This window comes from Chrysochloris asiatica, unplaced genomic scaffold (assembly GCF_000296735.1).
Source record: "Chrysochloris asiatica unplaced genomic scaffold, ChrAsi1.0 scaffold00138, whole genome shotgun sequence".
In the NCBI taxonomy this organism is placed as follows: domain Eukaryota; kingdom Metazoa; phylum Chordata; class Mammalia; order Afrosoricida; family Chrysochloridae; genus Chrysochloris; species Chrysochloris asiatica.
Window position 1 is genome coordinate 3,606,138 of NW_006408656.1, and position 14,870 is coordinate 3,621,007.

The 14,870-nt window shown below is 46.0% G+C and overlaps 1 protein-coding gene across 1 annotated transcript; it reads left to right on the forward strand.

Moving 5' to 3' along the window:
• The first annotated feature begins 799 nt into the window (after nucleotides 1-799).
• KRT73 (keratin 73) lies at nucleotides 800-11,627 on the forward strand. The gene is made up of 9 exons (XM_006869997.1): nucleotides 800-1,243; nucleotides 2,584-2,798; nucleotides 3,565-3,625; nucleotides 4,223-4,318; nucleotides 5,006-5,170; nucleotides 8,498-8,623; nucleotides 8,991-9,211; nucleotides 10,594-10,628; nucleotides 11,371-11,627. Exons 1-9 carry the CDS (start codon nucleotides 800-802, stop codon nucleotides 11,625-11,627), a joined length of 1,620 nt encoding a protein of 539 aa, XP_006870059.1.
• The last annotated feature ends 3,243 nt before the right edge of the window (nucleotides 11,628-14,870 follow it).

Here is a 14,870-nt window from a genome sequence, read left to right on the forward strand (position 1 = left end):
TGAATCAGAACAGACCTGAAGACCCTTAACAACTACAATGTCAGCCATCATGAGTGGTCGCAATGACCATTAAATCAAGGTCAACGTTGTGGATGGTAGGAAGGTCCAGGAACAAATAAGTCAGTATGTGTGGGTAAAGGGAGACAGGCAACACAGAGACATGCCAACAGGAGACTTGCCTTTGGAAGCACAGCATATGACTGGCAGCAGAGGTAGGACCTTGGAGGATGGGCCTGGATTCCTAGTGGACTCCTCTTCCATGGCTTGGTCCAGTCAGAGAACTGTCTCCAGGATTCCTGGGAAGCAAGACCATGGGACTCTCTTCCTAACCACATAGATGCAGGACAGCCAGTGTCCTGCAGTGGCCCATCTGATGGCAGCACCATGGTGAGATCTCTCACAGATGATGCTGTCAATTAAAGGTCTTCCCTCTGCACCCCCGCAATCCCAGCCCCCACCACTCCCTGGGGAAGGGCAATTGAGCCTGTGACAAACCTCCCAGCCAAGATCTTTCTAAGGATAATTTGACCAGTCTAATCACCCCATGAACAGCTGATAATACGATAAGACCCAAATTACATGAGCAAGGCTTGCAAGCCCAGCACTTTAGGGGTTTTCAAGCTATTTACTTGGATTTTGCTGGGAAAAAATAATTTCTTGCTCCCAGGCAAACTGAACCCATAAATTAGGGCTGTGAATCTCTCCTGAGCTTTATAAAGGGGTAGCCAGAGATTGCAGAGTAGCAAACAGCATCTCAGCTAAGGATTAACATCTCATTTCAGCTCTCTGGCCGTCCGACATGAACCGCCAATTCACCTGCAAGTCTGGAGCTGCTGCCAAGGGAGGCTTCAGTGGCTGCTCTGCAGTACTGTCTGGGGGCAGCTCATCCTACTGGGTGGGGGGCAAAGGGCTGAGTGGGGGCTTCAGCAGTCGGAGCCTTTACAACCTGGGCAACACCAGGAGTATCCCCTTCAACATGGCTGGTGGCGGTGGGCGGACAGTGGGTTATGGGTTTGGCCAAGGCCGGGCCAGTGGTTTTGCAGGAAGTCTGTTTGGCAGTGTGGCCCTGGGGCCTATGTGCTCCACTGTGTGCCCTCCAGGGGGCATCCATCAGGTCACCATCAATAAGAGCCTTTTGGCCCCCCTCAATGTGGAGCTGGACCCCGAGATCCAGAAAGTGCGTGCTCAGGAGCGGGAACAGATCAAGGCGCTGAACAACAAGTTCGCCTCCTTCATCGACAAGGTGAGGTTTTCTGGCGAAAAGTTAGGCATTGAGTCCTTTCTCTTCTTTCATCTTTTCTCCTTCTGAGGCAGAGAAAATAGCACCCCTTCCCAGGATGGAGACACAACCAAGTGCAGAACAGGAAGGAACTGGAAAGTTCTGGAAGTCAGTGCTGAGGGGTGGGACACTAAGGGTGAGACAGTCTGGGAAGGTTCTCAGGAGGCAAAGAAAGTGGCTTAGAGTTGAGATGTAGGGCTGTGCTTACCTGCAAAGCTTAGATGCTTGCAAGGGAGGGATGTGTGTCAGGATTTCAGGTCTAAGATGTCTAGAAAGCCATGGAGCCTTGTCGTTGTCCTAGGAATCTGAACCTTTAATCAGAAGACAGACTTATAACCCCTAATACACCCACATTCGAAGGCAAGGCAAGATGGTGATCAGCTCCATGTTCCATTTTGAGGACCACTGAGGAGCAATGTGGCAGGGGAGTCTTGGGAAGTAGAGCCTTTTTGAGTTTATAGTAGCAGGGAAAGCTAATCAGGTAAGGTAGCAGAACCTTCATAGGGTTTTGCCTTATAGAGTTGGGGCAAAGACAATCCAGGAAGCAGGAGCATGCATTGTGCCATCACGCAGCATTATAGGACTTATTTGGAGGATGGGAAGACTTTGGGGGTTGCTTGAGTGTTGGGTTAATGGTGGATGAGAGGGACTTGGCACATTGTGAAGAGGACAACACGGAATTTGGACTCAATCTTATAGACAATGGGTGTCCACACAGAGTTTTAAGCAAAGGAATGGTATAGTTGTAGAATGCAACTTGAGAATGTTTGTTTTCTCTAGGGACAATATTAATTTAGACATGAAGGCAACAACATAGGAGGGCTTGAGACCCTAGAACAATTGAGCACCCATCCTCCAGCTAGACTGGGAGAGGCCATGACCAAGGGAACAGAGAGTTGACATAGCACATGCTTTATGACCAGATCCAAGCTGAGGAGCCCCAAGATATGAAGGGCAAACAGTGCAGGTCAGCTTCCCATGTCTAGAACTTGCCTTAGTTCTCAATATAGAAGTTGGTCCAGGCAGGCTTCAATAATTATAGAGGTGGCAGATGTTGACTAGATCATGGAGGGAAAGAAACGTAGTAGGGCCCCCTCCTGAACATAGAGACTGTTCCAGAAAGAGAATTGGAGTTCAAGCTCCAGGTAAAAAGGGACCAGACAGGAGTGGGTGACTCTTTCTAAGGATTGAGGCTTACTGATTCCAACTAATGTTGCATAACAAAATACAGCTGCTTTCCAGAAAAGGAAACCCCAGTGTCTTTTATGGAGTTGGTTCCAGGTGTCTGTTGTTTTGGGCTCTAGGTACGGTTCCTGGAGCAGCAGAACCAGGTGCTAGAAACCAAGTGGGAGCTGCTGCAGCAACTGGACCTGAACAACTGCAAGAACAACCTGGAGCCCATCCTAGAGGGCTATATCAGCAACCTGCAGAAGAAGCTGGAGACTCTGTCTGGGGACAGGGTGAGGCTGGACTCGGAGCTGAGGAACATGCGGGATGTGGTGGAGGACAACAAGAAGAGGTGAGCAAAGAGAGGGGTTCAGGAAGACCTGTTTCCTAGAGCTATGATTTCTCAGGAGACACTGAGGCATTTTGCCTCTGGCCTCAAGGAGACTGAGGTCAGAGGAGAACAACCCATCCTGAGTTTCTCTGCCCAAGGAAAGATGAGTGCCTTGTCCAGGAGATCTGTGGGGTACCCAGTGGGTAGGCAGCCACTCGGGCAGTGGCTGTGCTGTCCTGGCAGATGTGCCTCTCCTGGGCACACTCCCTCCCACTTCCCATTCTAGAGCTCAAGTGTGTGTTCCCCCCAGTCTGTCAGTTCCTCAGCTTGCTCAATGGTCACCCAGTTCCATGGAAACCCTCCCAGAAGGATAAGGTGTTTGATATCTGTTGTACATTTGTGACTTGCTCCTTTTTTTTTTTTTTTTTGGTTTTGGGGGATGGTTCTGGCTTCTTCAGGACTTATGTATAAGGATAGGGTGAAGGGTGGAAAGGGTGTCAGGTAGTGGCATGGCACGAAGTGGCATGTAGAACCACGGCTGAAAGGGGTAGTAGGTATGTCCCTGTGAGTGGGGAGAGGAAGAACCTACTGACTCCCCAGGCATCAGAGGTAATACAGATCTCAAATAATTCAGTCACCTGTCCACTCCTCTGACCCATAGTCTTAGTGAGTTGGGCCAGACTTGCAAAGATGTAGAATAATATTCATATATGCAAAGTGCAAAAGATACACAAGAGGAGCCTCACACACTCACACACCCGGCTCACTTGTGCCACTTTCCCTGCAGGTACGAGGAGGAAATAAACAAGCGTGCAACAGCTGAGAATGAATTTGTGGTGCTCAAGAAGGTAAGGCGGGTGAAGTGTACCCCTCAATCACCTGGGAGTGTCATGTTGAGAGCAGGGAAAAGTGTCATCAGAGAGGAGAGACTAAGGTCTCTGCAGGAGATGGAAGGATTTGTTGTGAGGAGCATCTTGAGACACCTTGATGTTTATCTGGTGTCTGTCATTTGTCAGCCCTCTAGTTTTTGTGTGGATGGAGATGGATTATGGAGATGGATTATGGATGGAGATGGATGGTGTGGCTAGTCCATTCCAAGGCCTGGCTGAGGTTGGAGAGCAGAAGATGGTTTGGGAAGGGCTCCTCAGTTCACTCTGACTGCTCTGTGACTTCGTGGGAACAGGACTCCCATATAAGTGGAGAAATAGAAGACAGAAAAACGAGTCCATTTTTAGATGGAGCAGAAAGCACTCTAGGGACATGAGGAACTGGCTTAAGTTCTCACAATGAGTCCTGGGCCAAAGTTAAGTTCCTGCTCACTAGGTCTCAATTCTGTTCTCTGAGACAACTAGCCATGGGGTTGGAAGCTGGTACGTCAGTTGGTGGGAGAGGTGTGTATGAACCTGAATCAAGGTGATACCTGAGTGTCTTGGGATTCTCCTCAGGATGTGGATGCTGCTTACATGAATAAGGTGGAGTTGCAGGCCAAGGTGGATGCCCTAGATGGAGAAATCAAGTTCTTCAAGTGCCTGTATGAGGGGGTAAGTCTCCCCGCCCAAACTCTCATTCTGTCTTCTGGAAGGACAGGCATGGTTACTTACTATCAGTAACTGAGAGCCCCGGGGATCTACTGCATTTAGATGCCAGGAGCTTTGTAGATATGAAAGGGAGTATAAATCTATCTGAGGGCCCCAAAATGATGTGGCCATCAATTTTGACCTGGCCTCCAATGCCTTGCTCTGATATCCTTGAGTTCTTAAGGGTTCCATTGATGGTCAGCCAAGCATAGTTTTATTCTGCTACTTGGGATGTTGCATGTGTTATTGGGCAGGGATCCCCAGGGATGGAGGTGAGGAATTCACAGATCCTTTCCATCTCTTCAGTACCCATCTGGCATCAAGCTTTACTCATTGATCAAACATCCAAGGACTTTTGTGTCCCTTGTGTAGCACCCAAGCTATTTCCCTATTCTACCTTTTCCACCTGTGACTTGTCTCAGGTTATAGATAGATGGTCTGTTTTCTTCTTGTGTGGTCTCAAACCCATTCAGAAATTTTATATGTGATATTAAAACTGGACTGGTGAACACCAGTTTTGCAAACTTGGGGGACTGTAGCTTGCATCCTTTTGGGATGGTTTGAGGGCCTTTCTGCTGGACAGGGCCATCAGTTTGGCACTATCCTCTGTCCACAAACAACAATTCATGTTTCCTTGTTTCTCCCCTGCAGGAGATTGCCCAGATCCAATCCCACATCAGTGACACATCTGTCATCCTGTCCATGGACAACAATCGTAACCTGGACCTGGATAGCATCATTGCTGAAGTTCGCACCCAGTATGAGGACATCGCCTTGAAGAGCAAGGCCGAGGCTGAGACCCTGTATCAGACCAAGGTGAGACTGCACTCACCCCAGACTCATCTGTGCAGAGGCCTCGAGTCTACTCCTTGTTTTGTTTGTCTGCCCTGTAGTCCACTAGGGCTCACCCTCGCTGTGAGCACAGTACTGTCCCATGGACAGTGTCCTGTGGGCATTGGGGGAAGTCCAGTCCTAACAGAAGCCATTTGATAACACACACAACTAAGCATAATGAAGATGGGAACAGAGTTTGTAAACACTAGGAAAACAGAGATGAAAAAAGCAGGATCAGGTCGAGCAGCTCAGGAACAACTTCCTGGAGGCAAAGTTTTACACTGAGACTGGGAGGGAGGGAAACTTTGTGAGTAGTTAGCATCTCATCTCCTTCATTAATTATAGTAAATTAGGGGGTCTTTTCCAGTGTGATCTGGGATCAGGCAACTCCTACCTTTTCATTCAAGTCCAATTCCAGGAATGAAGAGAGAGTTTGAGTCATTTAGATTTTAATTCCTCTAATGGGTTGTGGGTGGAAGGTGATTCTTCTGATAATTTGGTTTCTCAGATCAAGATGGCACCTTCCTAATTTTCCCTTGCTGTTTAGCAGGCTCGTTCTCAAGGGAAAGCCATACTCTTGAGAGACCTTATCTTGTCCCTCCTCCCTCCTTCTTGCTACCCTAGATACAGAGAGATTTGGCCTTCAGAGATGAAAGGCTGAGGAAACAACACAAGCTGGTACTTCTTGATAGAGGCTTAAATTCAAGTCTCTAGTCTCCAAATGCTCCCCCATTACTTCTACAAAATAGGGCCAGGGGATGGCCATGTGGACTAACCACTCTAGAGTTGTCAGTGGCCAGTGCTTAATCCCAAGCTATTACCCTTCTGGAAGAATCAGGTAGTCTTACACAGACGTGATTTCTGGACAATTTGCTGGTTTTGGTTATCCATGTCTCTACTTCTCCAGTTTAAGGATAAATTCTTTTTGAGCAGAATTTCATTCATGAAATTATGAGGGCTTATTATTTATTATCCCCATCTTAAAAATGAAGAAACTGAGACTCAGGGAGCTTAAGGAACTTGTGAAGAGCAGTCAGTTGTGAAGTGATGGCGCTGCATCTGAATATGGGCGACTGACTGCAAATTCAGTGTGTAGACAGAAAGTCAGGAGATGGCTTTGGTTAAGGGACAGTTAGGACAAGGGCATTATGTGGGTTGATACTTGAATAGTAGGAGGATGTTCACCTCAGAAGGACACCACGTGTTATGACTACTTGAGGAGGTAGTTAGCAAGTCCATCCTGGTCAGTGTGAGGAAAGGGCCGTCTTACTTACGAAGCCTTGAAGAGAAGTAAAAGATGGCTACCTGTTCTGCCAGAGCATCGTGTTCCAAGGTTAGCACCAAAGATGAAACCTGAGGAGAATAGAAATAAGTCCTCCGAGGACTTAGCATCCCCATGAGGAATCCTGAATATAGGCCATGCTAGAGCTGACTATGAGACAATCAGCAAGGCTGAGAACTCAGACACAAAGACCTGGCAGTGAACAGCCACCAGAGTTTCAAATGTCATAAATATTTTGTTTTCCCCTTAAATCCAATTCTGTGATAGAATTGAAGTCCTCTCTCTTAAGTATTCTAAACCCACCAGCTGCTCTTTGGAAACCCTATACAGAGCAGCTGTATAAGATTTGAACCACTGACCTTGCAGTTCAAATGGCTTTGCAGTCTGGTGCATTAACCCACCAGGACTCCATATTCAGTAGATGACATCAAAAGCAGGAATAGTGTAAGACTAATGGATTATTCAAATTCATGATTAGTAGTGTTGGGGTGTGGCACCGTATGATAAGTGCTCAACCTTGAAGTTCAGTTTGAGCCTCAGGGTCAGCAGTTCAAACTCACCAGCTGCTCCTCAGAAACCCTATACAGGGTAGCTATGAGCCAGAACCAACTTGAAGGCACTTAACAACAACAGTGTTGGGGCATAGCCAAATCCACCCTTACTCTAGACCAGGGGTGGGCAACATTTTTCTGCCAAAACTTATAACATCATTCGTGGGCTATACAAAACCATCAACTTAAAAATTAGCCTGCTATATTGTATATTTGGTCAAACATTAAATAACTCACACCCAAGGCGATGACTAAGGAACTCTGGTAGCGTAGTGGTTACAAGTTGGGCTGCTAATCTCACAGTCAGCAGTTTGAAAATGTCAGTGTTTCCATGGGATAAAGAGGAGGGCTTCTGCTCTCGTAAAGATTTACAGCCTTGGAAACCCTATACAGGGTCGCTATGAGTCGGAACTGACTCCATGGCACATAACCACCACCACCAATGTGATGGTTAGAAATGCTGTTGCCTTGGCAGAGCCAAACCAATTGGCTTCATGGGCCATATCCAATCCTTGGGCTAGATGTTCTCCACCCCTGTTCTAGATAAACATAAAAACCCAAAGTCTCTTCATGCTAAGCACTCTCCCTACTTTCCATCCCAGCAAGAATGCCAGTAACCTGGGGCCCTGCTAAGCTATAGAAGGGCAGGAACCACACAAAATACAGATGGGTAGCTCACTGATTCTTTATTTCATTCATTCATTCATCAGACCTTTTCTGAACACCAACCAAGCACTGGGTAGTATTGAGAATTCATAAATTAAATTGTTCCTGTTATCCAGTCTGTTGTGAAAGACATAGAAACATAAGACTACAGCACAGTCTGATAAGACCTATGGAGTTATGGGCTGGGCTGGGGACTATTGAGGCAGAAGTGTACACAACAAGGAAGGCATCCTAGAGTAAGTAACTCTGTACTGGCTGAGTTGGAGCTGGCAAAAGAAAGAGAAAGGAGATGGAGAAGAGTTTTCCAGGTGGAGAGAGAAACTCATACAAAGACCCAGAGACATGGCAGCACCTAGAACATTTGTGGAACTGTAGGACTCTTTGGAACAGCTGGAGAGCCAGGTAGGAGATGCCCAGGAGTGGTGGAAAAATAAATTGTAAAGGCTGGTGGACACCAGATCTCAAAGCATCGTGATATCATGCAAGTTTGAACTTGACTTTAAGACAATGGTGCACTTTGAAGAGCTATAAGCAAAGGCATGTCATAATACTTGGAGTTGCAGTGTGGAGAGTTCAGAGTGGGACTTCAAAAGTTCTTATGTCCAAATTCAAGCATAAGCAATATCAACTGTGCTTAAGACAAGCAAAACTCAGTTAACAGATGATTCAGTGTCAGGTTATTGATGCCTGATGAAGGAGGGGACCCATACCTGCTGCCACCCCATTCCTCAAGCAAAGGCATGGTCTCTGTGCCAGACTTAGCTCAGCCAGGCCCTGAGTAATAGCCTTGATTTGATCCACCTCTTCTAGTTCCAGGAGCTCCAGCTTGCTGCCGGGAGGCATGGAGATGACCTCAAACACACCAAGAATGAGATCTCAGAGCTGACCCGCCTCATCCAAAGGCTGCGCTCAGAGATTGAGAGTGTGAAGAAGCAGGTGACAGGGGACTGTGGGCTCCAGACTCATCCCCAAGGGAGGAGTAACATGTCTAGTACACTCCCTCTGTCATTTCTCCTACTGTTGGTCTTCCATCTTAGAACTCCTTCTTCCAAGTGGAAGCCCTGTTCTCACAAACCCCTCCTCCATTCCCTCCTCCCCGCTGCTGCAATATTTAGCTCCCATCCCAAACCTGGAACAACTAAAAGCCATGGGATTCAGAATAGCAAGCCCACTGACCCAGGCCTTAGATGTGACCATGTGTCTGCTCTAGGAAATGGGTCAGGACAGAGGAGGGTCTAAATGAATACACTGGGTGGGGGAGTTGCCTTAAGATTCAGGGAAAATAGTCTCTTGTGGTTCTCAGTGCTCCAACCTGGAGACAGCTATTGCTGATGCCGAGCAGCGGGGGGACTCTGCTCTGAAGGATGCGCGGGTCAAGATGGATGAGTTGGAAGCTGCCCTAAACCAGGCCAAGGAGGAGCTGGCCCGGATGCTGCGTGAGTACCAGGAGCTGATGAGTGTGAAGCTGGCATTGGACATTGAGATCGCCACCTACCGCAAGCTGCTGGAGGGCGAGGAGTGCAGGTGAGTGGTGGGAGGGTGTTACAACCAAGGAGCTGGAAGAAAATTCGGAATCCCTTGATTCAGAGTTTTCTAGAATGTGGAGGCAAGCTGCCAGAGGGACTGGAGATGTTCTTTAGGTCACCTACTAACATAGCCTTAAACAGCATCCAATCAGAGAAGGAGACAGTGAGTTCCTTTTTGGTTCTCTTTCAACCCTTCAGTTGATGTCAAGGATAAAGTCTCAGCTTGGCGCTACTGTGTCTCTAACACCGCTCTGACACTTGCAAATCTTTCCTTATAATCAAGAGAAAGTGGATCTATCTCAGGTTCAGAATCTCTGGGCAGACCACCATAACTAATCAAAGACTTAAAACATTTTTGTTTTGTTTTCACTATTTATTTTACAGCTACTGGGTTTTTTGTTTGTTTGTTTGTTTGTGTTTTGTTTTTTTTGGTAGGTACTATTAGTTTTCCATTTACCCTAGTTATGTAAAATTTCTTTTTACAATGAATACATTTTTTGTTACAAAAAACAACCAATTAAAAATATTAAGTATATTCATACAACTACAATGATACATGGTCATAGTGATCACTGGGAATGTGGTACACAAAGCATTCACATTTGAGAAGTCCTGTTTCAACATGGTGCCATTTTATAACTGTGATCTACTGAGGAAAAGTTAATGGTCCTAAAATCAAGTATTTAGCTCATTAGTAGTAACTCCTGATCCTAATATTTCCACATGTAGAAGTATTACAAGAATAAAGAAGTGGGTTTAAGAAAAACCCAGCAATGGTGGTGGTCTTGAGAACTCTGAGGTTGTAGACTTACATGTCTCTGAAGTAAGAAGGGTAAATGGAAGGAAGGCAGTGATTCCAAACCCACTGCCATGAATCCAGTTCCAGCTCATAGTGACTCTTTACTCCAAGACAGTAAATCTTTATGATAGTAGATAGCTCTCCCATGGCTGGTGGGTTTGAACTCTAGCCTTGTGGGTTAGCAGTCTAATAGATTAGAAATTAAAAACAAAATAAACCAAATCCTTTGCTGGAATCTAGTAGATTCCAACTCCTATAGGATCTACAACAACCCTATAGGACAGAGCAGAACTCTCCATAGGATCCCCAAGGCTATAATTTTTATGAAATAGACCGCCACATCTTTCCCATGAAGAGGCTAGTGGGTTCAAATTGCCAACCTTTTGGGTAACAGCCAAGGATTTAATCACTGTACCACCAAGGTTCCTTTTGATTAGCGATACAAAGGTGCAGTTAATGCCATTTGGCCAACTAGAAGTTCTCATGGAGGCTGAACTAGTCTGGGTCATAATTTATAGGCTGTGCTGAGGCAAACTCTGGGATTTCATGATGGAGATTCTCCTGTGTTTTTTTTCTTGTAGGATGTCTGGAGAATACACCAACTCTGTCAGCATTTGTGAGTATTTAATGTCTCAGAGGGGATGTTTCTAGGCTATAAGTAAACACAATGTGAGTGGATACCTGCCACTGGGACTCCCCCATGGAACAGCCTGGGGTCTGTTTGGTAGAGCACCACTGTCATCTACTCACTCTACTGCCTCCCAGTTAGCTCCTCATCACATTCCGACATTTCACATTAGTCCCCTCCCCAGAAGTCCCACCTGTGCTAGGATAAACTCTCCACCCTGCTCTTCCTCTAGCCTCCAGCCTGGGTTTCCTGTGTAAAGGAAACTGTGCTCTTGAACAGTTACACTTCCTCACTGGGAATAGAGACCACTGTCATCAGTGGGGTAGACTGATACTTATAATCAGTTGTAATGACCTCAGTGGGGTCCAGCCTGGTCTCCCTTTTTGAGAGATAAACCATCAAGCAATAAGGAAATTCTTTGGAAAGAATTTAGAAACTTAAATGCAAGAACTTGTTGGTTTATCGGATGCATGGGCCTCAGCTACTCTTTGGAAGAAGAATATATCACCTCCATTATTGTTTTTTCAACAAATGAGAAGGTTTCCAACTTGGGGGTCCTATGGGATCTGGGATATTTCTCTTTGTGCTTGAGCTGCTCAAGAATTGACTGTGCCATTAAACCCAAGTTCATGGCTAAAGTGACATGTTGTTTGAGCTAGTGGGGGCTGGAAGACTGGGCCAATCCCTCTCCTGGGACACATGGTAATCATTCCTCCTACATCTTCTACAGCAGTCATCAGCAGCTCCACGGCCGGGACCACAAGCACAGGGGCCAACTTTGGGTTCAGCGGTGCAGGCTCCTATGGCTACAGACCCAGCTCTGTTGGTGGGGGCTACAGCATTCTGTCTGGGGGCTGTGTCACTGGCAGTGGGAACTGCAGCACCCGCGGGGAAGCCAGGACCAGGCTGGGAAGTGCGAGTGAATTCAAGGACCCCCTGGGGAAGATGTCAGCTTTGAGCTCACCCACAAAGAAAACCATGAGATAAAGTGAATGGCAGCATCCCCAGCTGTCCACCTTGCCCGGGTTTCCTCTAGACTCCCTCCTCCAGGAAACTACTTGGTCATGTTTATCTTCTTGCTCTTTTTTGCCACTGCCACTGTCTTGTCCCAGTCTTAATGTACAAACAGCATGACAGGACTGGAGACATCTTGTTCATCTTTCTGCCTCCATGCAAAGAGATCCCTTCACTCAGTCTCCCCTTCTGGGAACACTGCCAAAGACAAGACTTGACCCCTTCTCTGAGCTGCATGCCTCCTTGCAGAGATGAGAGGTGTCTCTCTCCAGGATAACCTCAGATCCCCTGCTGCCTCTGCTGTGCCTTGGTGTAGGCAGATATGTGGCCAGGTTCTCCCTTATACATGAAGTTTCAGATCCACTGATTGGCCTGCAGTAACTGTCTCCAGCCTGGATTTTCTGTTAGGAAATCACTAGTATGGGTGAAATACCTAGTTATAGGTTGTATCTTGCATGGTCACTGCAAATTAGTTAGCCAGGAGTACCCCTTGAGGCTGGTCCTGTAAATGAAGGGATTTTGGCTTTAAAATATGTGAGCTCTTATCCTTGTTCAGTCCTTATCTCCCTATTTCCTGCATCTCACCAATAAACTTATAAAATTCACACAGGCTAGGCTGCTTCTCTCTCCTAAGGAAACCTTAATTTCAGGTCACATTTCTTCTATATGTAGAGTGGCCAATGACCTGTAACCTGGGGCACCCAAAGCCTGGCTTTTTCTACAGAGCCCCAAAGTATCTGTTAATTCTGACTGGAAAGAGAACTTTTGCACAGGCTGAATGATCTTACCATCAGCTCCTCTGGGATTTGCTAGTACTTTAAATACTGGTGGCAAAGCTTCCAACATCACAGCAACATAATCACCACAGTACAATAAACTGACAGGTGAGTGGTGGGTGTAATGTATGGGGTTATCTCTATCCCCTAACTCCAGCAAAGCACCTTTTAAGTCATGCCTTTCTTAGGCCAATGGTCTGTGAGAGAGCAGTCTTTAAGACATTCAGGTTTTCAGGTTGAAGGAGCCAACACTTACTTGTCTGGTGTGTCTTGCCATGTTCAGTCCACTTTTCAGATCAGGGACGGCTTACAGAGGGACACACATATGTGTAAAGTTTCAAAAGACACATAAGAGTTTACTATATGGGCGAGAAGAGGGAATAGGCATTGTAGACCGAGGGACTAGAATGGTGAAAATGGGTTGTTTTGGTTTGAGTATGAAGTGTAAGGCTGCAGGAACTTCAGCAGTTGGACAGAGGTTGCGGTGGCACCTGAAGTTGGGGAAGCAGGAAGTGGTCAGAGCAGAGAGGCTCTTTCGTGAGTGCTAAGGAGTCCTGGTGTGGTGCTGTGGGATGAAGCACTGGAGGGCAAGGACAGTTTGAACCACAAAGTCAGCGGTTCAAACTCACCAGTCATTCCTTGGAAACCTTGAACAGGGCCACTGTAAATCAGAACTGACTCGACTGTACTTTTTGTACCTAACAAAAAGGAACTGAAATAGTAGCGTATAGATTATGGTGGGGTGAGGGAATAGTTTAGAGCAGGAGAGAAATGTGGTCAAATTTAAGTCTAGTGTAGAAATACAAAAGATGGGCTATCAGACTAGAAGCTGGGAAAGCAATTAGGAGGTTATTCCAGTGGGCTGTGAGATGTGGACGATGGTGGTGATGTGCTGTGGAGCTGGTTCCAACTCACAGTGACCCTGCATAGAGTTTCCAAGTTGTAAATCTTTATGGAAGCAGAAAGCCTCATCATTCTCCCTTAGAATGGCTGGTAGTTTTGGACTGTTGACCTTGAGGTTAGCAGCCTGACTTGTAACCACTATGTTACCAGAGCTCCTTGGGCACAGTAGTAGAGGGATGGAAAGGAAGGACAGATTATAAGAGACATCTCAGAGGGAGAACCCATAAGAAGCAATGACTGGTTAGATATCAGGGTGACTGGTTGGATATTGGGCTAGCAGAGCATAACCCTAGAAGGATGCCCATGTCTCTGCTTTCTCCTAGTGTGGAAGAAGGGTTTCCAGGAGTACAGATTTGGCGATTGATGGTGAGGGCTCTTGGCTGAAAGTGTAGATTTGGTCTTAAAACAATAGCCAAGCTGTTTTTGCTGTTAGGTGCTATCTGACTCATAGCAAACTTATGCACAACAGAATAAAACATTGTCAAGTCCTGCATTATCCTCACAATTGTTGTTGTTACATTTGAGTCCATTGCTGCTGCCACTGTGTCAATCCATCTCCTTGGGGGGTTTTCCTCTTTTCCACTGACCATCTACTTTATCAAGTATGATGTCCTTCCCAGGGACTGGTCCCTCTTGATAACATGTCTGAAGCATGGGTGACAAAATCTCAATATCCTGGATTCCAAGGAACATTCTTTTTTTAAAAAAAATTTTTTTTTTATTGTGAATTGAGTGATCGTTTACATGGGAGAACATTGGTTTTATAATCATCGTTTCATTGCAATGATTACAACCCACTCCGTGCATCATCATTCAACAGTATTTGCCTCTATCCCGTCTATTTTTCTTTGGATATACACAAAAACACTCAGGAATATATAATAATTTAAACAACCAAAGAGGACATTCTACAAGCCTGCCTCCTGGCTGCTAGCACACAGCCTTTCTCTTTCCATGAGTCTAAAGTCCTCAGCTGCTCTATCTCTCCATGTCATCATCTCTGGTGTTGCTGTTTCTCTGGATACAGTCCCATATTCCACTCGTGCTTCTCTCCCTGATGGTCCTAGGGTCCTCTGATCCTGGAATATAAGATTAACTACCTCCCACCCCTTTTTGCTACAAAATGTTTACCTTTACAGTTGTGGCAGTCACAATTTGTCATGATGATAATTACTCACTCTTGAATCACAAGAATCTTATCCCCCACATCTCCTTTCACCAGACCTATCTAGACAAGAAGGAAACTAGTCAGTGGAGAGTCTACCTTCCCCTGTACACTCTGAAATTAAACTTACTCTTGAAAACATGTAAGGCAGTCACTTTATGCCTTTATAGCCCCCCCCCCCCCCCCACACACACTTTAGGTCACCAATGTCAAAGTTACCCATCCCCATCAATCCTGTGTACAGAGGGGATGGGAATGATCCTTGATGTGAAGATTTCTTCCCTCTCAGTATTTTGAGCTACTACATCCGTAAGTATAGGTCAAGTTCATCAAATTGTAGCATTTTACACTTGTTTTCCTTTGTCAAAATTT

Bases quoted from the DNA above. Each gene is read 5' to 3' on its own strand.
- KRT73 (XM_006869997.1), top strand. From the start codon at position 800: ATGAACCGCCAATTCACCTGCAAGTCTGGAGCTGCTGCCAAGGGAGGC. The intron at 5,171-8,497 runs GTGAGACTGCAC...CACCTCTTCTAG, and splicing joins AGACCCTGTATCAGACCAAG to TTCCAGGAGCTCCAGCTTGC. The intron at 8,624-8,990 runs GTGACAGGGGAC...TGTGGTTCTCAG, and splicing joins TTGAGAGTGTGAAGAAGCAG to TGCTCCAACCTGGAGACAGC.